The 25,377-nt window shown below is 39.2% G+C and overlaps 1 protein-coding gene across 9 annotated transcripts in view; it reads left to right on the top strand.

The window, feature by feature from the left end:
* Mbtd1 (mbt domain containing 1) overlaps positions 1-24,791 on the top strand; it is a 55,621-nt gene extending 30,830 nt beyond the window's left edge. For 6 of the 9 annotated variants that reach the window (XM_090351052.1, XM_090351044.1, XM_090351047.1 and 3 more), the window contains 12 exons: positions 4,113-4,230; positions 5,924-6,058; positions 6,418-6,506; positions 6,666-6,900; positions 7,511-7,566; positions 7,881-7,985; positions 9,430-9,577; positions 10,780-10,862; positions 11,113-11,347; positions 11,803-11,880; positions 16,453-16,629; positions 21,619-24,791. In XM_090351052.1, the coding sequence (XP_090207178.1) occupies positions 4,113-4,230; positions 5,924-6,058; positions 6,418-6,506; positions 6,666-6,900; positions 7,511-7,566; positions 7,881-7,985; positions 9,430-9,577; positions 10,780-10,862; positions 11,113-11,347; positions 11,803-11,880; positions 16,453-16,629; positions 21,619-21,737 (1,578 nt within the window). In that variant the 3' untranslated portion in view covers positions 21,738-24,791. The remainder of the gene's footprint in view (positions 1-4,112; positions 4,231-5,923; positions 6,059-6,417; positions 6,507-6,665; positions 6,901-7,510; positions 7,567-7,880; positions 7,986-9,429; positions 9,578-10,779; positions 10,863-11,112; positions 11,348-11,802; positions 11,881-16,452; positions 16,630-21,618) is intronic. The other 3 variants (XM_090351048.1, XM_090351051.1, XM_090351049.1) reach the window with 1 other exon arrangement.
* The last annotated feature ends 586 nt before the right edge of the window (positions 24,792-25,377 follow it).

The raw sequence follows: 25,377 nt of genomic DNA, 5'->3' as shown, positions 1-25,377 counted from the left end.
TTAAGCCCCAGGACCAGCAAAAAAAAAAAAAAAAAATTGGAAGTGGTACCAAGGCTCTAGGTGGTAAAGTACTAGCCTTGAGCAAAAAAGCTCAAGGACAGTGCCCAGGCCTAAGTTCAAACCCTACAAATGACAAAAGAAGAAAAAGCCAGGTGCCAGTGGCCCACACCTATAGTCCTAGCTACTCAGAAGGCTGAAATCTGACAATCCTGTTTCAAAGCCAGCCTGGGCAGGAAAATCCATGAAAATCCAAACCAAAAAGCCTTAATCATTTATCTAAACAGCTCATTTTTCTTCGGTGCTCTAACTCTTTATTACTCACATATCTACTACCAGCCCCAAAAAACAGACTCTGATGTCTGCTTGAAAAGTGAGTGGATTTACTTGAAAGAATGGGAAATTTTTTTCTTAAATCTATTTCTGCTACTTGCTGATTCCAGTGAGCAGTATATAGGAATCCTAATCTTTTTCTAGGTACATTTGTTTGTGGGGGCATGTTTGTTGTTAGGGGAGGGGCGTTTAATTTGATTTTTTTGTTTTTGTTGGCACTGGAAATTCAATGCCTCGTGCTTGCTAGGCTGGCACTCTACCACTTTTGAGTCATGCCACTGGCTCTTTTTGCTTTAGTTATTTTTCAAGTAGCAGTTTGCATTTATTCCTGGGGCATCCTGAAATCCCAATCCTCCTATCTACATTATTTAGCTAGGATAACAAGTGTACCACTATGTCTGACTGTTGGTAGAGTATCCCAAAGGTTGACTTGGAACTACTATCTTTCCATCTTAATCTTTCAAGAAGCTAGAATTCTAGGCGTGAGCCACCACATGTGGATTCTAGGTAACTTTTTTTTATAACATTTTCTCTTTCATCTTTCTCCCAAGGTACATTTTGGCAATCATACCTGTTACTCTTAAGATTTTTTTTTAATACTGGCTTTTTACATACTTGCTATATTATGGGGATGAATTATTCCTTTGTTTCCTATGTACAGCTTCAGGCCCAGCCTCTGCTCACTCATGCAGTTCGTTAATAGTTATCAAAAGCTATAAATTGACAGCATAGTGAAGAAAAATCTTTTATCTCTCTCCTAAACATTGTTCCCACAACAGCCTCAATACCAGCTGTCTGGTCTATGCAACTATTTGGAAATGTTCTTATAGTGCAGAAAGTAAGTCCTCCTGCCCCCAACTCATGTTGGGCCCCTCAGCCCTTCAGCATTTGGATTTGGCCATGTCCTGCAGGACCTGATGACAGCTTACCTTGCAGGGAAGGAGAGTCGCTCCCAGATAGCTCTCACAAGAGGCCCTGAAGCAGGAAGTGGTGGAGCAGATCTTCCTTGTTTGGGAAGAGCCTGAGGTGGACCTCGCCTCCTGAGTCTGGAAGGTAAATTTGTTGTTACCTGTAAATGATGGTTCTGCTAGTTCATGCTATGCCAATCCAGACTTTCAGAGGTGTCCCTCCTGCCAGCAAGAGAAGACGGATGACTTGGATGAAGATGGCTGTGAAGCCCCTGGGTCATTTAGTCTTCTACATTTATGAATACTCATTTTCAACAAAAGGGCAGAAATATCTATAAAATCACCTTATTTCAACACATTGAGCACATACTATACTGTAACTGGTGCTCTTGTTGATGTATTTCTTTAATTATTTTCTTAGAGTGAACCATATGGATTGGTTTAAGAGGGCCTAGCAGAACCACAACCTTACAGGCAAGAACAAATGTCACTTTCTGCTACTTTCTCCTATACCAATCCAGACTGTAGGGACCAAAACAAGATCTCCCACTCAAGTGAACATTAAGAGAGCATATTGACATGTTGTTTCTTTAATGAAATGTGACTGAAAATGGTCCCCAAACAAATGCTAAGACTTTAAAAAAAGAATGTCAGATTATTTTATCTAGCTCACAAAGGAGTCCTATGTGCCAAATTTTCCAAGCACTATATCCACCTCATCCCTAGTGGCAGTGTAACCATGCCTCTTCTCAATGAAAAATATATCCAGATTGGGCTGTCAAGCAAAGAGGAATGGGTGCCTTACTTCAATTCAATGTAATTTTGTACATGCATGTAGCTGCATCTATATATTCAAATTGATCTTCATAGAAATGAACATAAGGTTTTCTTACTAATGTATGTTAGCTTAGTCTTTTACCTATATTCGTTGAAGCCACCTCTTTTCGCTTATATCTGCTGGCAATAGGGATGGCCTTGTAGTCTAGAATGATATAGGGAAGATAGCAGAACCTGAGGGGTCCACTCTTCAAATTTACAAAAGAAAGGTAGTATAAAAGGGGTTGTGGTGGTGGTGGTGGTGGTTTTATTTTTGTTTTTACACGACTTGAAGAGTTACGTGTGTGTTCTCTCTCACAATCACTAATAGTTGAGATAGGGCATGTCTGAGGTTACTGAGGTATATTCAGTGCTTACTGCATAAACAGTAGCTACTGGTTAGTTCTACCTAGTTTCTAGACTTAAATTCTGAGTTGAAAATTACTTGGCATTGTCTTCCTTTCCTTTAGAAATTGCATAAATCATTGAAAGGATAGGAGATAAATGTTGTTTCACAAGAACTGCCTGTTCTATAACTACCCACCAAGGTATAAGGGACTGGAAGATGGCTATTTCCTATAACTCTTGATTGTCTGTTTGCTTATCATGGAGCTTTGATGGCTATTTTGATTTTTCTGATTTTATTCATATTATTAGGTCTTTTATGAGCTTAATTCATCTTTTATTTATGGCCAAGAATTGATTACCCCAGATCACCAAGACTTTTCAGTATTTTCAATCTTCATGTATATACCTAAATTCACTTAATTTGCTTCTACATAAAGTCCAGATAATTTTGAATTATCTTTCCATTTAAGGGCCAAAATATAAAAGGGGTAATTTGGGAACATGTATATTTTGGAAATTCCCCTTGTGATGCTTGTACAGTCAGACCCCCCTCCCCCCACTTAACCAATTGATGTGAAGGCTACTAGTTACTGATTGATTATAGTAAAAACTGATTCTAGCAATTCCTACCTGAGAAATGTTGAAGTAAATGATTAGCCAGGCGCCAGTGGCTCACACCTGTAATCCTAGCTACTCAGGAGGCTGAGATCTGAGGATCACTGTTCAAAGCTAGCCCAGGCACTAAAATCTGTAAGATTTCTTCCACCAGAAAACTGGAAGTGGTACTGTGGCTCAGGTGGTAGAGTGCTAGCCTTGAGCTGAAGAGCTCAGGGACAGAGCCCAGGCCCAGAGTTCAAGTCTCATGACCAACCCCCCCCCATATATATATACATATATATGTATATATGTAAATATCACCAGGCGCTGGTGGCACTCCTGTAATCAATCCTAGCTATTCAAGCTGAGATCTGAGGATTGTGGTTCAAAAACCAGCCCAACTAGGACAGTATGGAAGGCTCTTATCTCCAATTATAACTACAAGAAAACTGGACGTGGTACTGTGGCTCAAAGTGGTAGAGTGGTAGACTTGAGCAAAAGAATGCTCAGGGACAGTGTCTAGGCCCTAAATTCAAGCCTCATGACTGACAGAAGAAAAAAAATTATTTAACTTTCTACCCTGGTACTCAACCTTACACATGTCTTCACTTACCTAGTGCTTTTCCTCATGTCTGTTGAATTAACACCATATGTATAGTCTATGAATTTAACTGAAATTGAAATTGTAAGTTGTATTTCTTCTCTTCTTGTTGGAAACATCATTGCTAATTGAAATTACTTTTCTGCTGTTTGCCCACATCTTGAAGCTTAGGCAAAATGCCGACTACTTTCTCACTTCAGCTTTATCGTGCAGTCTGTTGAATTTGTAATTCAGCTTTTAGAAAAATGGTTTTTTACATCTTAGACTGAGTCTATTGAATTTTGAATTTGACATAGTTCTAATATATGAAATTCTGTCTTTCTCTTAAGTATGATTTTTGACTTTGGTTTTTTCCAAATAGTCTGTACAAGGGAAAAGAGCAGTTATAAATTTAGAGAAAAATAGAGTAAAAAAGGTTTTTGCCTTAATGTTCTTGATTATAATACTTAATTTGGATTATATTTAGGCTGTATGTTAATAAGACAATAATTTAATGATTTCTTGTATGACAGGCACCTATGGGGACCTGCTGGGGAGATATATCAGAAAATGTGAGAGTAGAAGTTCCCAATACAGACTGCAGCCTGCCTACCAAAGTCTTCTGGATTGCTGGAATTATAAAACTAGCAGGTGAAAGCATGCATGGTGATTTCCTGGAAATACCAATAGTTAAACTTCTGTAAAAGAGCATGTTTATAAATACTGCATGCATTGTCAAATGATATATATGTCATATATATAATACATTTTTGCTATGTCTAATTGCATGTCTTTTAATTCATTTTTGCCACTCCACTTTTTATGGAGGCAAGCTTCATGTTAATCATTCACTCAAGTTTACCAACAATTAGCAAACTACTAGTAAGTTCTACAAATTACCAAATTTTAAAACTTACTGTAAAGTTTTATCATAGACATTAATGCAAGAAAATGCTAATAACTGAACTTGGTGTCTTGCCAGAAATTTAAATGTATTACCTTGTTTTATTCCACTAAAGGCCTTATGTACTAAACCCTAACCTATGATTGGAGGCATGGTTCAAACGAGAGTAGTCACTTACCTATTAGCGCAATGCTCAAAGTTTAATCCCCAATACTGTTTGGTTTTAACCTGAGATTTGTTAAATTATAAACAGTGCATATGCATTTTTTCTCTAGGAAATAAAAGCCTCTTATATGCCTAGGACATGGAATGATATCAGATATGTTTATTTGTAGTCATTGAACTTTATTTTTTACCAGGGTTCTGGGGACTGTCATTGAACTTTTACTTAGTAATTTCTGATCTGATTTCCAAATAAGAAAAATTTAGTTTCTCAAAGTAGCTATATCCAGATTATTATCTAAGAGTAGTTAGCTATCTAATCAGCTGGATAATTTCTTTGAAATATATTTAAATTTGGTTTCTGACCCCTACAGGATTATGCTAATACCAAAACCTTCGCTCTGGGTACCACTTTCTCATGACTATAATTCTACCTACTCGGGAGGCTGAGGTCTGTGGATTCTGATTTCTAAGCCTGTCCTTGCAAAGAAATCAGAGAGACTCTCATCTCAATCAGCCAAAAGTTAAACTAGACGTAGAGATGTGGCCTAAGTTGTACAGCACCAGCCATGAGTAAAAATGCTAAGCCTAGCCAGGTGCAGTGGCTCACGCATGTCATCCTAGCTACTGAGGAGGCTGAGATCTGAGGATCTCGAGCAGGGACACTAAAGTCTGAGTCTGGATACTAAAATCCATAAGACTCTTTATCTCCAGTTAACCACTGGAAAATGGGAAGTGGGGCTGTGGCTCAAAGGATAAGGCAATATCTTTGAGCTGATGGACTCAAGGATAGCACCCAGGCCCAGAGTTAAAGCCCCCATGACCCACAAAAAAAAGTTCACCTGAATGATCAGTGTTTCTCAAAGTTTGATCCACTAGTGGCTCATACTTGTAACTCTAGCTGCTCAAGAGATTTCAAAGCCAGAACAGGCAGTAAAGTCTGAGAGACTCTTATGTCCTGTCAACCATCCGAAACAGTCAGAAGTAGAGCTGTGACTCAAGGGATAGAGCTCTGAACACAAAGAAAGCTGAGGGACAGCACCTAACTCCTGAGCTCAAGCCCAAGGACTGGTATAATTAAAAAAAAAAAAAAAGTTTGGTGCATGGAGACTTAATATAAATGGAAATTTTTAATATGAATGGAAATTCTCAGCCTGGAATGGGGCTACCCCCTGTCACTCTGTAACAAGCTCTGCAGAGGCATACTAATGATTGACAACCACTTCTCCTTTTTTGGTTTTCTGTTTTCTTATTTAGTGATTGATTTGTTGGTTTTAGGTTACAATGCCCTTTTAAGATATGAAGGATTTGAAAATGATTCCGGTCTAGACTTCTGGTGCAATATATGTGGTTCTGATATCCATCCAGTTGGTTGGTGTGCAGCCAGTGGAAAACCTCTTGTTCCTCCTAGAAGTAAGTGGTTTATTCACTCATATTGTGACTTGAAACATATCTCACACGAGCCGAGAGTATGGCCTAGGTAGAGTGCTTGCCTAGCATGCATGAAGCCCCAGGTTCAATTCCTTGGTACCACATATATAGAAAAAGCCTGAAGTGGTGCTGTTGCTTAAGTGGGAGAGTATTAGCCTTGAGAAAAGCTCAAGGACAATGCCCAAGCCCTGGGTTCAAGCTCAGGACTGGCCCCCCAAAAAAACAGAAGAAACATTTTCACACATAATAACCTTAAGGTAATAGACATTAAAGTAATATTTTAACAAATTTTTAAATACTTCTTTCTGCTAAAGCATAATTGGTTATTTCTTTTATTTTAGCTATTCAACATAAGTATACAAACTGGAAAGCTTTCCTTGTAAAAAGACTTACTGGTGCCAAAACACTTCCTCCTGATTTCTCACAAAAGGTAAAAGCAAGATCTTACAAAGGATTAACGAACTGTTAAGGAATTATAATTTCATAAACTGTGTGATCTGTGTTAAATATTGACTACATTAGGTGTTAAAATTATTTGAAAAACCATTATCATGAATTTCAAACAGGTTTTGTCTGCTTGAATTTAAAGGTTTCAGAGAGTATGCAGTATCCTTTCAAACCTTACATGAGAGTAGAAGTGGTTGACAAGAGGCATTTATGTCGAACGCGGGTAGCAGTGGTGGAGAATATAATTGGAGGTAGACTGAGGCTAGTGTACGAAGAGAGCGAAGACAGGACAGATGACTTCTGGTGCCATATGCACAGCCCCTTAATCCATCACATCGGCTGGTCTCGAAGCATAGGTCATCGTTTCAAAAGATCTGGTAAGCAGCTACCACAAAACTTCATATTGAGAGTATCCAAAAGGATGAACTTTACTGTTTATCTATTTTTCTCAGAGGAACTAACATTTGAGTTGTTCAGGCTGCTAATTCTACCTTAATAAGGAAAAGTTCACACTATATTAGTGTCCCTTGATGTTCCCTTGTGTTCAGTTTACAAATAATGCACTTTTCTGTGGGAGGCCCTGTATTGGGTCTCTAGCACCACAAACTAGTAACAGCAATGATTTTAGTCACATAGCAATTATTTTCATTTTCTTACCTGGTCCATTTGAATGACACAGAGATAAGATTCCACTTAAAGTAGAAAGATCAGGCATAGCTTGGTTTGATTTTATATACATTAAAACATACTTCTAAACTGGTAATGACCAATTGTAGAATTTTCAGCATTATAAATAGCTGATGTATATTTAATAGCATATGCACATGTCAACCAGTACTTATTTATTCAACATGAGTATAGAAGGCATGTCTTTTTGCCATGTTTTAAAGCATTAGATTCCTTGTGAGTTTGAAGCCTTCAAAAAGAAATGTGGTTTTTGGTCTTCTCACAAATGCTGACAGATTAGTATGTAACTTTTCCTTGTAGATATTACAAAGAAACAGGATGGACATTTTGATACACCACCACATTTATTTGCTAAGGTAAGAAGTTTTTATAAGAACCCTCATATATAAATTATAAGTTTGAAAGAGGGTTGTGGGTTTGTTCCTAAAATTACAGAAGTCACAATTGCATATGTTTACTAAAAAAGGATTAGGACCTTATAGTTCATAGCTGTTATTAATCTGTATAATTATTTTTTAATTATATTTGATCCTCTGTTCTCTAGTAGAAGTTTGAGTTTCAATATTAGGTAGGTAGGAATAGGCATCTAGTAGATTATTTCAAGTTGGTAAAATTTTAATTACTAAAATCACATTTATGACAGTTCATGTGCTTTCATATAATTCTGTAGGTAAAAGAAGTAGACCAGAGTGGAGAATGGTTCAAGGAAGGAATGAAATTAGAAGCTATAGACCCATTAAATCTTTCTACAATATGTGTTGCAACCATTAGAAAGGTAAGAAGATATGTATTAAAATACAGAAATAAGATTATAGGAGTTTTATTAAGCAAATAGAATTATAGGACTATTTAATTTAAAAAATGAGGTTGCATAACGTGTTTATTTTGACAAAATATGTATGGATGTTCTAGGAAGAAAGTTACTACAAGTTTCTAAATAAATTTGAATTCTCTTTTCAGATCTCTTTGGGAAAGCAGGGGCATTATAGCACTGTTTTATTTCTTTTTTTTTTTTTTTCCCCTGCCAGTCCTGGGGCGTGAACTCCAAACTCCAGGCCTAGGCACTGCCCTTGATCCTGAGCTTCTGTTTTTGGAAGGGGTTTTGTGTTTGTTTTTCAGTCGTAGGGCTTGAACTCTGGGACTGGGCACTGTCCAAGCTCTACCACTTGAGCCATAGCCCCAGTTCCAGTTTTGTGGTGATTAAGTGGAAATAAGAGTCTCACAGGCTGGGCATGATGGATCACACCTGTAATCCGGGCTACTCAGGAGGCTGAGATTTGAGGATCAGGGTTCAAAGCCAGCTTGGGCACTAAGGTCCATGAGACTCTTACCTCCAATTAACCACCAATAAATGGGAGTGATGCTGTGGGTCAAGGTGTAGGGTGGTAGCCTTGAGATGAAGAGCTCAGGGATAGCACCCAGGCCCAGAGTTCAAGCCCCATAACCGACAAAAGAAATAAAATAGGGCCTGAAGTTTGGCCTAGCGGTAGCGTGCTTACCTGGCATGCTCAAAGACTTCGGTTTGATGCCTTGGCACTACATACACAGAAAAAGCTGGAAGTGGTGCTGTGGCTCAAGTAGTAAAGCTCTAGCCTTGAGAAAGCCCAAGGACAGTGCTCAGGCCCTGAGCTCGTGTCCAGGGCTGGCAAAAAAAAAAAAAAAATCATAATTAAAATAAAATGAAAAGCATTTCTACCACATAGTGACTCACACCTATAATCCTCGCAACTGAGAACATTGAGATCTGAGAATCTAGATTGAAAGCCAGCCCAGACAGTAAATTGTGTGAGACTTTATCTCCAATTAACCACCCAAAGACTGGAAGTAGAGATCTGGCTTACATGGTGCAGCACTGGCCTTGAGCACAAAATGTTAGGGATAACATCCATCACCTGAGTTCAAATCCCAGGACCAGCACTAAAAAATGAGAGAGAGGGGAGCACGGGGAGGACTAGGACTGTGGCCTAGTGGTAGAGTGCTTGCGTAGCATGCATGAAGCCCTGGGTTGGATTTCTGGGCACTAAACACAGAAAAGGCTGGGGTTGGTACTGTAGCTCAAGTGGAATAGTACTAGCCTTGAGAAAACCCAAGAGCTGTACCCAGGCCCTGAGTTCAAGCCCCATGCCTGTCAAAAAAGGAAAGCATTTCTCAAGAGTATTGAGGTTTTTTCTAATAATAGAATCTAACTTCAAGTACTTCGGATTCTCCTAATTTATAAGGTGCTGGCTGATGGATTCCTGATGATCGGGATCGATGGCTCAGAAGCAGCAGATGGATCTGACTGGTTCTGTTATCATGCAACCTCTCCTTCTATTTTCCCTGTTGGTTTCTGTGAAATTAATATGATTGAACTTACTCCACCAAGAGGTACATCTTGTGTAAACTCTGGGTCTTTATCCTGGCTATCTTCTTACATGGTATATCTTCATTTTCAAAACAGCTTGACATTTTCTTTTCCTGTACTTAAGGAGCATGTATGTACATGTAGATTAAACAAACACATACCAAATCTGTCGAGTCCTATGAAAACACCAAGTACTGTACCAGCTAGCTGTAGTAAGCTGTATTTGTATGGAATTTCTTTGCTGAGCATCTGGCAATATTCAGGAAGATTCAGTATTCTCAAACCAAACTGCAGGGATCGCAGCTACCTTTATTGACACTTGGCTTTTGAGGGAAAGAACTTTACCTTTCTATATTACCATGTTGTGGCTTTTTAAAAAGCCTTTTTTTTTTTTTTTAATCATCTGTTAAAAGAAATTCTCATGGCCTAACTAGTGATTTTTCTAAGTCAGTGTCTTAAGATTTTTTCTTTTTTCTTTTCTTTTTTTTTTTTTTTTTTTTTTTTGCCAGTCCTGGGCTTGGGCTCAGGGCCTGAGTACTGTCCTTGGGTTTTCTCAAGGCCAGCACTCTACCACTTAAGCCATAGCACCACTACTGGCTTTTTTCTATGTATGTGGTACCGAGGAATCAAACCCGGGTCCTCATGCATGCTAGGCAAGCACTCTACCTCTAGACCAAACTCCCGGCCCCTAAGATTTTTTCTTTAATGTGCAGTATAGTAAAAATAAAAGTTTTGCTAAAATAGTAATTACTTATCTAGTTTTCTTTCTCAAAGCAAAAAGAAAGTAGGAAAAACTATAAATGAAACATGTTACATTCTAGGTTGTTTTAAAGCAAAGAATTGGAAAGCCAGTCTTTGGCAGAGATGAATCAGTGGTAGAGCTCTTACATAGTATGCATAAGGTTCTGGGTTTGATCCCAGCACCACAGAAGCAAGCTGAGATCAAAGCCAGCCCCGACATAAAAGTCCCTGAGACTCATCTCCAATTAACCACCAAAAAACTGGAGCTGTGGCTCAAAGTGGTAGAGCACTAGCCTTGAGCTGAACTGCTCAGGGACAGTGCCTAGGCCCAGAGTTCAAGCAACACAACCCAACAGGAAAAAAGAAAAAAAAATATAGAACCTGAAGTATAACTAAGGCATTAGGTGGCTGACCTATCTTTTTATTTGCACTTTAATATCATGTTAACTTTAAATAAACTATTACACTGATGTTGTTTTTTTAGGTTACACAAAACTTCCTTTTAAATGGTTTGACTACCTCAGGGAAACTGGCTCCATTGCAGCACCAGTAAAACTATTTAATAAGGTAAATTTAAAGGGTGGCACAACAGTCATGACATAAATGATAAATGTAAATCATGGCTTATCTAAATGTCTTTGCCTTATATGCAAATATTTAGCAATAAAACAAGATACAGGATCTTTTTTGCATGATTCCAAAAATCACTAGGGACTTGGGGTTTATATTGTATTTGGCTACATTGCTTTTCTTGGTGGTAGTAGATTTGTGAGTTCTTGCTTCCACTGGTGCTAATGTCTTGCTTCTCTTGCATCAGGATGTTCCAAATCACGGATTTCGTGTAGGCATGAAGTTAGAAGCTGTGGATCTCATGGAGCCACGTCTAATATGTGTAGCCACAGTTACTCGAATTATTCATCGTCTCTTGAGAATACATTTTGATGGATGGGAAGAAGAGTATGACCAGTGGGTAGACTGTGAGTCTCCTGACCTCTATCCTGTAGGGTGGTGTCAATTAACTGGATATCAGCTACAGCCTCCAGCATCACAGTGTAAGTTGGTATACAGAAAAGGTGCCCTTTAGTAAAAATCAACAAATCTCTAGAGGACTATCTTACATAAACCATCTTGTAAGCTCGCAGAATGAGAATAGACCTGTGTCTGACTGGTTGTCAGGTAAGACAGTAAGACAACAGAATCAAAACCAGACTATATGTAGGGATGGCAATGTGAAGTCAGTGGTCAGTGCCGTAGCAACACCACAGTCACCAAATAAAACGAGACTCATTATAATCACTAGCTAAAAATACATTACTGTACAGTAAATGATATTGAGTACATAATGGAATCTCTCTGATACTGTATTTAGCTTTATAGTTTTATTGGAACAAATGTATTTTCAAAGGATCATGTATTCTGATATGCATAATCTTCAGAAGTTGTTTTAAGTTATAACTACACTTGTAAGCAATTGTGTGCGGTACCAACTTTCCCTTTTATTTTTCAGCATCAAGAGAAAGCCAATCAGCTTCATCGAAACAGAAGAAAAAAGCTAAGTCCCAGCAATACAAAGGACATAAGAAAAGTGGGTCACCACGTGGTGTTTACATATATTTTCTAACTGTTAACCAATGGGGGTCACAGTGGTCTTCCACAGAAAATTCTATCCCTGTGAGATCTCATGCTTGTTTTATTACATATTATGCTTAAAGGTGCAGTATGCCATAAAAGGCAAACCTTCTATTAATAAACAATTGACAGGAGCAATGATACCATGGAACTTAAAAGTATAAGTAGTGAAAAATAGAGCTTACTAATTCTTGCAGTAATTAATATGTAAACCTTCAGAAAATCAGTCATTTTTGTTTTGTTTGGGGGTCTTTTGTGCTTTTTTTATTTTATTTTTTTTACTTTTTATTTTATAAAACCAAAAAAAGCAGATACTTGATGGTTGCACAGATTTGGACCCTCATAAACTATTCTTCTTACAAACCTCTTTCTAGAATGACTCTTGTAAGAAATTTAGGTTGACAGATTTCCAGATTTTTCCAGATGTGCTCTCTGTACTGTATTTTATCTTGCAGTGATCCATTATTGGCATTTATTAGCCATAGCAATGTAACTATATTTGATCATTTTAAGTAAAGGCTTTACAGTAGAAAGCCACAGGTTTGTTATTGGAACTTGTCATAGAATATTGCACTCTGAGTTGAATTCGTAGTAAAACATAACTTCAGGATTAAAACTAAAAAACCAAAGTGACATGGAGTATGTTCAGTAAGTCTAGCTCATTAACCAAGGGATGACTGGTAGAAAAATTAAGTGTATTCTATTTTTATCTTCCTGATGAGCTTATTTTTTAAGTCTTCTCAAACTCCACTAGTTAGTAGTGCGTTGAAAACCTAGTTCCCTCCCAGCATGAAGCCCTAGCCAGCTTCACGCTAGTGACTTCCCAAGTAGAAAAACTGCTGTCTCCTCCCTTGTCTTCTATGGACAGAGCTTACGCAAACACACACTCAGTGTTCATTTTTTCCCCACTTGCTACTGAGAAGGACTGATTTTTGCCAAAAAGAAGTTTAGAATATTGCCAGAGCAGACAAATGAAGCTGCACTTGAGCTCAGCTGAAGTGCTTAGGATCCGTTCCCATTGCAATTTCCTGTCTGAGGATGAACAGTGTGAGCAGTAGCCTTCTGTACAGTGGATCAGCAGGCTGGTTTAACCTGTTTTATGACTTTGTTGGACAAGAATTTGGTTTCTAAGATATGAAATTAAGGATGTACGTTTTAAACTATTTTCAGCTAATGGATTAGGGACATTGGAAGAAATGTGTAGTTGATTAACCAAGTAAGAATGTCAGTATTGCTTAAGATAGGAATTAAGGTTAAAGTCCATTTTTAGTGCTATAATATGACTGTGTAGGCACACATATACATACATATATATATGTGTGTGTGTGTATATGTATGTGTGTGTGTGTGTGTATATACATATATTTTTTTTTCTTTTTTTTTTTTTTTTTTGCCACCAGTCATAGGGCTTGAATTTGGGGCCTGAACAATGTCCTTGAACACTTTTTGCTCGAGGATAGTACTCTGTCACTTGAGCCACAGCACTTCTAGCCTTTTCTGTTTATATGGTGCCAAAGACTCAAACTCAGGGCTTCGTGCATGCTAGGCAAGCACAATATCATTAGGCTACACAACTGGCCCTAGAATTTATTTGATTGATTGATTGCCAATCCCAGGACTTGAACTCGGAGCCTGGGTACTGTCCCTGAACAATTTTTGTTCAAGAGTCTTGCCACTTGAGCCACAGCGCCACTTCCAGGTTTTTCTGAGTATATGGTACTGAGGCATAATGGAATCCTGGGCTTCATGCATGCTAGACGATCACTTTACCAATAGGCTATGCTCCCAACCCTAGAATATATTTCTGAAGTGACATTTTAATTGCTCTTAATAATAAAAATATCATCTCTCATGCCTTTTAAGTTTTTCTTTGGACATAGAAATACAAATCCACAGCTGGGCAGGGTGGCTCAACGCCTGTAATCTTAGCTACTCAGGAGGCTGAGATCTGTGGATCAAGGTTCAAAGCCAGGCCGGGAGTTTGGCCGAGTAGTTGAGTGCTTGCCTAGCATGCACGAAGACCTCGGTTCAATTCCTCGGTACCACATACCTAGAAAAAAGCTAGAAGTGGTGATGAGGCTCAAGTGGTAGAGCTCTAGCCTTGAGAAAGTCCAAGGACAGTGCTCAGGCCCTGAGCTCCAGCCCAGGACTGGCAAAAAAAAAAAGGTTCAAAGCCAGCCTCAGTACTGACCTGAGACTCTTTATCTCCAATTAATCACTAGAAAATGGGAAGTAGGGTTATGGCTCAAGGAGTAGGGCAGTAGCCTTGAGCTGTAGAGTTCAGGGACAGTGTCCAGGCCCAGAGTTCAAATCCTATGACCCCCCAAAAAAACCAAAAAACTTTGGTTCAAAAGATAACAGAACTTGTGTTTTCAAAACCTAAGCCAGAGCCAGACCCGGTGGCTCATGCTTGTAATCCTAGCTACTCAAGAGGCTGAGATCTGAGGATCTCAGTTCAAAGCCAGCCTGGGCACTAAAGAACATGAGACTCATCTCCAGTTAACCACTGAAAACCAAAAGTGGCACTGTGGCTCAAGGGGTAGGGCAGTAGCCTTGAGCTCAGGGACAGTACCCAGGCACAGAGTTAAAGCCCCAGGACCAACGTGGGAGGGGGGGCGGGGGACAAAAACATAAGCCTGGGGGCTGGGAGTTTGGCCTAAGGGTAGAGTGCTTGCCTAGCATGTATGAAGACCCAGATTGGATTCCTCAGTACCACATACATGGGAAAATGTGGAAGTGGTGTTGTGTCCCAAGTAGTAGAGCTCTACCTTGAGAAAGTCCAAGGACAGTTTTCAGACCCTAAGTTCAAGCCCCAGAACTGGCAAAAAAAAAAAAACAAAAACCTAAGCCATCCCTGCAGCATAAAGACCAGCAGATGGGTTACACACCTTGCATTTGTCTTCGAGTTTGCTGGTAAAATTTTTTGTTCTGGCTTTGTTGTTTCATCTTTTTTATCTCTTTAGTCTTTTTGTACTTAAAGTTTGTCAGAATGTTGTTTAGTGGTGCTAGTCTTTTTATAGAGACAGATATTCGTTGGTTTCCTAGCTTGGTGAGTAATGAGCTGAGAGTGTGTGCCATAAAGGGACAGCTGTTAGCTGGACTATTCAATCTCAAAAGTCTCTTTCTGTCAAGGCATAGTAATTATGGAGCAGCAAAAGCAGCAGTAATTTCCATTTTAAATTTCACCATTTTCAGAGGCTACTGTGAGTACTTTTGAGTTGAAGCTGTCTCCTTTTTTACCTCTTTCAGGATGCTGGAAAGAATCTTGAGCAGTCACTGTGCATGATTTTGGCAATTGAGAGTTGAGTGAGTGCTCGCTGTAGGAGTACTGCTGGCTTAGATTATCTTTTAGTTCTGATTTTCTGAAATTGAAATGTTCACTTTTATCTGTGCTGTTGCATACTTTGGAGAAAGACAATTTGAAGTTGCAAGTATGTGTACATATTCCTCAATTTACAACTTGTTCACTGTGCTTAGTGAGTGGTTCAGTATTTTGGAAGTTCAAACTACATTTTAGGCTGGTGAAAACAATGTGTTAAATCCTCAAAGGCTTATGGTTATTTATGAGCCTGTAACCAAAGGGTGTGAATTTATTTCAAAAGAAATTAGATTAAGGACTTGCAGCCAAAAGCCGTAAGTTGTGTATAAGAATTAAAAGTATTTTGGGAAAAGATATGTTGCTAACTAAAAGTTAGGGGAGAACCATGTTTATCAATAATGTCCTGCCACTCAGTTGATATGTCTGAATTTTGACTTACTGTGATTTGTCCCTAATGGCCAGTGTTCAGGCAGTGGATGCTACCTTAAAAGGAATATTTTAAGTCAGGCTCTAGTATACTTGTAATCCTAACTGTTCAGGAGGCTGAGATCTGAGGATCACAGTTCAAAACCAACCTAGGCAAGAGAATCTGGGAGAAGTTTATCCAGTAAAACAAAAAACAATTAAAAAAAAAAAAAAAACACTAAAATGGAGCTATGGCTCAAGTGTCAGAGTGCTAGCCTTGAGCAAAAGAAGCTCAGGGACAGTGCCCAGACCTCAGGACCAGGTAGGTAGATGGATGGATGGATGAATTGATGGATTGCAAGCCCTGAGTTCAAGCCCCAAGACCAGAACAAGGAAACAAGAGTACTTGAAGACATCTCAAGCAAGACAGGCGTGCAGCTCAGCACAGAGTACCACTAGCATGCATAAAGCCCCGTCCCCAGCGCTGAAGACAAAATTAAAACCTCTGTCTTCCACTGGCTTTTTATCCTATTTCAAGCTGAAATTCTGACAGACATTAGCCAGCTTTTAGTTCATTTTGCTTTGTTTTGTTTGAAATTCATTTGAGAGACATCAGGGCTGTTTGAGAAAGTAGAAACAGTCTCATTCCCAACACACACCCGTTTTCAGGCATAGTCCTGGGCGTGGTCAGTTCTCTTTGCCAAAGAGTATCTGTCCTATGCAACCAGCCTTCCTAGTTATACGATGCACTTTTCTTACCACGCACAAAAGTCAAAGCTTACTTTAGTCTGACTTGATGTCTAGAGAGGAAGATGCCAGTTGGGAAGAAGCCTGTCAGTTTGTCGAGCGGGGTGCGGAGGAGCTTCTCTGGTGACGAAGAGTTGACTCCTCCTCCATATGGAACCCTGCCAGCCCAGACAGCCCCTGAGGCCTTCCCACCTCCCAGCACTAGCCGAGAGTTCAGGCCCAGCCTCAAAACAGGTAACTAGTCATGAGCACCTCCGGTGTTTCAGAGGGCATCGTGCTGGGCAGGGTGGTGGGAGACAAAGCATGGTCTGGTGCACTGGCTCACTGCACTTTATTTTCTTTTTCCTAAAAACAATTCATTCTCACTGGTCCTGATAGTCACTTCACTAAGACATATCATCTCAGGAAAGCGCTTCTTGTTGTTAGAAAACTCTGAGCTTCAACTCAACTTAGGATGAAATTAGCATTTCAGCTTATAGAATTGTGAAGCAACATCTATTTCACGTTTTCTTTGAAATGGTTAAATATATGTCACAATTCTTGTGAAGCTTCTGTCTGCTTGATCAGACCAAAGTGAGGCTTCCTTCATAACATTCCATAACATCTCATTCATAGAAGGGCTGTGTTTTGAGTTCTGGAGAAATTTGGTCTGATAGTAACATCACCTTGCTCTTGGGTAACTGTCATACATAAAGGAATACAGTGCCTCTGTAAACTTGATGTTGAATTTGAGTGAAATGTATTTCCATAATTTCATGTTCCTATATGTGTAGCGATTAAATGACATTGAGTTTGAGCTTCATGCATAAGGCCAGGGAGCTACATTGTAAGACATTGGAAGGATTTTTTCCTTTGTAATTGCTAAGAAGAGAAGTGGCATCATTGTCAGGAAGGCTTCACTTTCATAGGGTAAACTAGGCTTCACTCATAAGGTGAGTCTAGATCCTCTTCAAAGCCAAAGTTGTATGTTTGACTTGAACTCTGGGCCTAGGCGCTGTCCCTGAGCTCTTCAGCTCAATGCTTATGCTCTACCACTTGAGTCACATTGCCACTTCCCATTTTCTGGTAGTTAATTGGAGATAAAAGTCTCATGCACAGACTGGCTTGGAAGCGCAGTCCTCAGATCTCAGCCTCCTAAGTGGCTAGGATTATAGGCGTGAGCCACTGGCACCCAGCTTTCACTTGTTTTTAAACTAATTTTTACTCTGATCAGCATTCTCACAATGTCTTTTTATAGGATTTAGTGCCTAGCAACTGTTTTCTCTCTCTTCCTTCTGTTAACTAATACTTTTACGCTTAGAGCCATTAGCTTTTTCTCTTTGGATTTTTTTCGAGGACGGAGAGGTTGACCCTCCTGAGATGGCTACTCACAATCTGAGAGAGAGAAGCCATCTTGCTCCTTACAAGTCCTGTTTTTCTGAAGATCACTCTAATATCGTTATGTTAGAGAAAATTATATTCTCTACACGAGAACAGATTAGTATTATAAACTCAAAGTTATATGCTCTTTAATGGAAACCTTTCAAAATGTTATCTAAAAAGCATTCCAGTTTCTTACACTTGCTGTTTATGAGATAGACTTTCTTTACCTAATTATAGATATTGTGAGTTCTGAAATTTGAATTTTTGTTGGCTTTTCAATATATTGTCTTTAAACAGGTTGAATTTTAGAAGCAGGTGTTATATTTTGTGAGAGTCTCATTCATGGAAAAACCATTGCTTCTGGGATTGCAAAACCCCATGCTTAATGGAAACCATGAGACTGCACTATGACTTCTTTTCCTGTAGTGTCTTCTGAGCTGAGGGTACATCTTGAGGCATGTGGGATGCTTTTCCTCTGGTGACACTATAGGGGATTGCCTTACTACTTAATTACGTGAAAGCTACATTGATTAACTGTTGAGTTTATTGTTTAAGAGCTTTGTACCTAGGAAAATGTCATAGCCATTAATTTGTCTTCTGAGACGTTAGTGATTAGTGTCAACAAAGTGACCTCAGTAAAATCAGAGCTAAGAAAGTGCCATCCATCATTCATTTAGAATAAGGCCTGGAAAGGAAAATGATTAGTGTGAACAAACATACCAGGCAGGCTTTCTTCTGGGCTCCATGGAAACAATGGGACATTGCATTAAAACATTCCACATCTGAGTGAATGTTTCACCTTTATCTTGAATGATTCTTTTATGCACATCATTTCCATATTTTCACATGACTAGAATTCATGAAATTTTAATTTTAGATATTGAAAATGCTTGTAGCTCCAGGATGGGCTATAAAAACTCAGCTTATCTTTCTACATTTTAGAAAACATCCATTTGAATGAAACATGTTTGATCTTGAAGCATGGTAATCCCATCCATTTAGCCATCTGATCATCATGTAATTAGATACTGTTTTAACCAACCTTTTATTGTGGGTACTGCACCTTTAATGAAATTTGGGTTTTCTGTTCCCTGTGTCTTGTTTCTATAGTATTGTTAAATTGTCACTAACACCTAATGCATGTTGGTTAGATTTGAAAGATAACTATTACACACTTGGTATTGTTCTCTGTAATAACATTTTTATTAAGCAGTTTTTTGGTGGTGGTGGTGGTGGTGGTGGTGGTGGTGGTGTATTAAGAAAACAGCTTTAGGGGCCGGGAGTTTGGCCTAGTGGTTAAAGTGCTTGCCTAGCATGCACGAAGACCCAGGTTCAATTCCTCGGTACCACATACATAGAAAAAAAGCCAGAAGTAGTGCTGAGGCTCAAGTGGTAGAGCTCTAGCCTTGAGAAAGTCCAAGGACAGTGCTCAGGCCCTGAGCTCAAGCCCAGGACTGGCAAAAAATAAATAAATAAATAAATAAATAAAATAAAATTATTTAAAAAAAAAAAAAAAACAGCTTTACTTGCTAATTTCCATTGACTTGATTGGCACTTTGTTATTATACACCAAATGTATTCACTTTTCTATCTGGTTTATTCTTTTTCACCAAAAGTACCAAAACAGAAATAAATGGTTCTCTCCCAAAAGATTATTCTTTAAACATTTTGGGGGTTGTTTTGTTTCTTAGAATTTGTTTTTATGCCTTTAACTGGGGCTTGAACTCAGGGCCTTATGCTCTCACTTTGTTTCTTAAACCACACCGCAGCTTCCAGCTTTTTGGTGGCTAATTGGTTAACTGGAGATACCAATCTCTGATTTACCCATCTAAGTGGGCTTTGGACATCAGTCCTTTGATCTCATTCTCCTGAGTAGCTAGGCTTGTTAGATGTAAGCCACCATCACCAGACCCTGTGTATTTTGAGGGTTTTTTGTTGTTATTGTTGTTTATTTTGGTGCCAGCCTTTGGGCTTGAACTTGGGGCCTAGATGCCAACTGAACTTTTTTGCTCAAGGTTAGAGCTCTTGAGTCATAGCACCACTTCTGGCTGATGTTAGTTAATTAGATATAAATCTCACAGCCTTTCCTGCTACAGCGGCTTCTAACCAGTATTCTGGGATCTCAGACAACTGAATACCTAGGATTACAGATTACAGGTGTGAGCCACCGGCACTGCCTAGAGGTCGTTATTTTTAAAAATCATTTTCTACAACTAAAATCGGGAAATGGGAGCTAAAAGTATAAGTCAGCAGTAGAACTCTGGGTAATTGCATTGAGGGATGATAACAATACAAGAGAAGCTTATCAAAGGAGATAGGAGGGCTGGGAATGTCTCCTTACCTAGAAGGCTGTCAGATAAGAACTCTTGACAAGCAATGAACAGTACTGTCAGTATTGGAAACAGCAATTTTACATTAGTCATTTTGCACATTGCTAATGTCAATGAACCCCACCCCCAGTTCTGCTACCACTTGAGGCACACATCCCAGCCCTTTGGTTTGTAGTTTGCTGCTGCTGCCTTTTCTTTTTATTCCCCCAGTACTGGAGTTTGAACTCTGGGCTTTAAGATCTCTAAGGAAGTGATCTAACACTTCCAGGCCTGTATTTTGCTTCTGAGGTACAGTGTATTGTTAACTTTGACCCTGCTGACACAATCCGCCAGCCTCCGCCTCCCAAGGAGATAGGTTTACAGGTATGCATCACTGTGCATAGCTAAACTTCGTATTTTAAGTAAAACAATCCAATTACAATTGTAAGAGTTTAATATTAGTTTTTATAAGTATATTAGTATAACTTAGTGATTTCATGTCTGGTTTTTTTTTAAATAATGAGATTTTTGTTTTTTTCTGAAGGAAGTCTTTTGTTTGCGTGGTTTCTCATTTATGATTTTGTCTTGGTTTTGAGACAGGATCTTGCTTATGTAGCTCAGATAGGACTGAAATTTAAGGTCCTCCTACCTCAGACGTCTAAGGGCTAACATTACAGGCATGTGTCACCATGCCAGCCCTATCTTTTTAATAGATATCCTCAGTTGGGAACTATCTCAGTGGTAGAGCACTTTGCCTTGAATGTGTGAGGCCCTGGGTTGGAGCCCAAGCACTACAAAAATTTAAATGCTGGTGCTCCTTAGGGATGATAAGATTAAGGTCAAATTGCTTGTGTAATTTTTACATATTTTGTTTCAGAAACACCGAAAAAATACATCATTTCTTTAGGCATTGACATAAAAGTGGGGCTGGGAATGTGGCTTAGTGGCAGTGTTTGCCTAGCATTCATAAAACCCTGGTTCAGTTCTGCAGTACCACATACACAGAAAAAACTGGAAGGGTGTTGGGGCTCAAGTGGTAGAGTGCTAGCCTTCAGCAAAAGAAGCTCAGGGACAGTGCCCTGGCCCTGAGTTCAAACCCCACAACCAAAAACAAAAACAGACATAAAAGTGAATGCTGAATCATAAGAAAATTCCTAATTATTTTTCAGTTAATGAACTCTTACTTTGTCAAGTGTGCAATGTTATTTCTTCTCAGAATATTCCTTAGTTACCAATATAGTTTGAAAATTAAAATTAGAGCTACGAGTGTAGCCTAGTATTGCGATTTTTGCCTAGCATACCCAAGGTTCTGGATTCCTTCCCGGCAAAGGTTTGATTGTATTTGGTTAATTCATTGCTCATACCTAGTCATACAGGCTAGGCAACACTCCACCACTGAGCTATATCCCTCGCCCCACAGGATTCTGCTTTAAGATCTGTTGAAGAAATGAAGTCTTACTAGTTAAGTTATAAAGTGGATAGCATGAAGACTAAAGGCAGAGTGGCTATTCTGAGTCTGGTAACATCCCTTACATTTCTCTCTCCCACACAGTGACTACGCTGCAACTGAAGGAGGAATTGCTGGATGGTGAGGACTATAACTTCCTCCAAGGAGCATCTGATCAGGAAAGCAATGGTTCTGCCAACTTCTACATCAAACAAGAGCCGTGAATGAGGTGGCTCCCAAACCTGAGGGCGGGAGGGGGAATGTTTTACACAGGACTGATTTATAATCAATCTAGCTGTACAGCAGGCTATTCTACTGGGACATTTTGCTAAACACAGAAAATTTCAGTTCCAGATTTTTCAGGTGGGTGGGGAAACTATTTTAGTGGGGGGGGGGATTTTTCAATTTATAAAGATGGACAATTTTTGTGTTGTATTTGAAGCTTTTGAAAGAATTTTGTAATATTTTCCAAGTTTGGATTTATGTGCATTGTTAACAAGAACTGAAATTCTAACTTTTTTGGTAAGACTAAAGTTTAGGTAGCAGGATTGAAGGAAATGATTTACGAAGGAGATTGTTGTAAATGCAAATGAACTGTCATTACAAATGAACCTTCTTGGTACCTGTTGGGAGATTTTTGGATTTCAGAAGTTAGGCCAGTCACATCTCCAGTTTCCTTTGCTGCAGAAATATGCAACTGAACCCTCAAAGAGGCTCCTCCCCGCGTTTATACAGAAGTGGTCATTTATTCTGCTCATTGGTGTTTTATTACAGCCCATTTTAAATGTACAGAAGTTTTTCATTCTGCAAAAATTAATTTGGAGTTCTGTATGAAACTGGAAGAACTCTGGATACTTTTAATGTTCTCTTTTAAGTAGAAAAGAAGTAAAATTATCCTAACACTAAAATGTTAAACTGGAATGGTTGACAAGTCCGTATGTTGAGGGGGTGGGAAATGCAGTATTGTCCTGAGTTTACTTTGTTTTCTTTGCTAACAAACCCCACATGAGGGATTCCAGTGGGCCCTCTGCCCATTTCCCTCCATCTGGAGATAGCAACTTGGTACAGCCATACCCCAATACAAACGTCTGCATTACCAGGAGAATCATTCAGAGGTGATCAAAGCCAGTAGAGGTAGATTTCACAATCATTCCAACTCCCCTTTTAACTATCCCTGAATTTGTTAGTAAACTGATCTGAAAGAGAATTTTGTTTTCTTAATTCCGTATATTTATATATATATGTGTATTCTTTCATTGTAGTCAGAATTTCTTTTAACCATATAACTGATTTGGACCATTTTGAACATTCCCTATTTTAAAATTCACTTGGCATCCTTTAAAAGTAGGATAAAAGGGTAAATTGGTGAAAAGTTTGCTCTCTGTATTTTCTAACCTTCTACCGAGTTGTGACTGAATGAGAGCGTGCTAGCGTTTACCAGTAAGGTTCATAAACTATAAACTCTCAGGAATTCATTGCATCTGTTGTCAGAGTGCTCGGGGTCTTAGCCTGGCCTCTTCAGAGTGGTAGTGCTGACCGTCTCCTCTGGAAAACAGGCAGGGCTAATTAGAAATTAATCGAAATGATTAACCTCTGCAGTCCTTCAGCCTATTTAAAGAATGCTTTAAACAACATGTTAATGGAAAGCCCCAGGAGACCACTTTAGGTAAGATTTTTGTTTGAGTTTTAAAATGCATAGAAACATTAAAAAAACCAGCAATTTAATTTTCTAAAATATTGCTCTACTTTTGGGAATAATAGCATTGGTAATACGCACAGGTTTACCTCATTCTATGCAAGAGGGGTTAATAACATATGTAAGGTTTTGTAGTAGCTACTGGAAGTAAATTGTGTTACTTTATAGTGTAAGAATGTATGGAATCACATGTCACCATTTCCTAATACTGACTCTGGGGGCATAAATGCAGATCACATCAACGCAGGTTGATTCTCACGTGTCAAATATATGTGAATTCAGCTATCAGATTACTGGATATTTATCTTGAACAACATTGCTGAGAGGGACGTACTGTAAATGTGACATCCTCACACTTCGCAGATCTTTAACTTTGAAGAATCTTCCTATGAGCTTAAAGCCTAGAAGAGGTCCAAGGCAAAGGTGACAGCAGTCTTTAGTCTCAGGCTCAGCAGATTAGCCCCAGGACTCTGGTCCCTTGGTACAGGTCAAGTGTAACTGCGGGTACCTTGGGGTGGAGACTGGAGGGCGCTGCTTTTCCCAGGGCGGCGTGGTCCAGAGCCCGCCTGTCCCACTAATAGTTCTGTGAAATGCTCATTTGTAGCCAGGTTCAACAGCCGAGGCTCTGAGTGTTCTAGAATCTCCTGGCCACTTGGGAAGTGTTTCTTATCTCCATCCAGTGACCAACAATTTAAGGCTTGGTAAGGACTTCCTTCATATAGTCTAAACCCAGCCCGAAGCCCGGAGCCCTCTTCTTTGTTCAGATTCTCACTCCTGCTGCTTATGTCAAGGAAATAAGTTCCTGCAGAGGAGATTTATGTCGTAGCCATACTCCAGTCGTACAACTCAGTAGTCCCATTCTCTTACGGTTCAAATGTACTGCTGACCTTGAGTTTGTATTTTTTGTTTGTTTGTTTCCTTTCCTGTTTGGGTTACTTGGGAACTTTTGTTAGTTTAAACTTTAACCTTTTCTCCTTGCTGTGTATGAGGAAAGCTAAAGCTGTTATCAACTTCTTACTCTACGGATACTAACACGGGTTTTCAGTGTTTGTTTGTTTTTATTATTATTAATTTTGCGTGATGTGAATCCCCCTCCCATCAATATTTGTATTATGGTGCTATATATTTGGTAATGATCCTTTAATATTGGGAAGGGATTTTAAAAATACTGTGATTAAACTGGGTTTCTTCCTTTGATTTTCGTATTTTAAATAAAGCCACAGTCATTTATACAATAGAAAGCATCTGTCCCTGGGCAAATCTTTTGAGGACAGAGGTCAAAGTAAACTGCATTAAGGTTTTTACATCATTTCTGTATGTATTTGATATATAGATCAATATCTGTACAAATTAATCTTTTATTTTCTGGTAACGTGATTACTGAGAAAGTATTTGAAACTTTCTCACGAAGTGTATATAATGGCGTGAAAAATTCCTTTGGAGAAATTTATGTTTCCTTCATTTTTACCAAATTGCAAACTCAGCATGGATGTGAAAAGCATTAAAATTATAACTTTGTGTACAAGATGAAAATAATTCACTAAATTTGCCCTTTTTTACACAAAATAAAATGTTAAAGTTAGGTGTGTTTGAGCAAGTTAATTGATGTTTCAGCTGGGGGGGGGGGGCTCTTCCTTCTGGGACCCTGTGATGTGATAGGTGCTGGGAGTGGGGGAAATTTCTTATTGGCTAGCAGGGACAGTAAGATATGGAGACATGATGGAGACAGTGGAGATTGGATTGGTACTGGGATTTTACAGGCAAGAAGGGAAATGGCTGGCCAAACTGTAAATGAGCAATGTCCTTGAACACTTTTTGCTCAAAGCTAGCACTTTACCACTTTTGAGCCACAGCTCCACTTAGGGTTTTTTTTGTTGTTGGTGGTGATGGTGGTCATGGGGCTTGAACTCTGGGTCTGGGCGCTATCTGAGCTCAACTCAAGGCCATGGCCCCACCACTGGGCCTGAGTGTTATCCTGGAATTATTCACCTCAAGGCTACTGCCCTACCCCTAAGATCCACAGCCCTGCTTCCCATTTTCTAGTGATTAGAGATAAGATCTCAAAGGGACTTTTTTGCCCAGACTGGCTTCAAACCAAGATCCTCAGACTTCGGCCTACTGAGTAGCTAGGACTGCAAGTATAGGCCACCAGTGCCCAGCGTTTACCA

The sequence above is a fragment of the Megascapheus bottae genome, chromosome 17 (assembly GCF_031878675.1).
Source record: "Megascapheus bottae isolate mThoBot1 chromosome 17, mThoBot2.hap1, whole genome shotgun sequence".
Lineage (NCBI taxonomy): Eukaryota > Metazoa > Chordata > Mammalia > Rodentia > Geomyidae > Megascapheus > Megascapheus bottae.
This window is presented reverse-complemented; position numbering and strand designations above follow the sequence as displayed.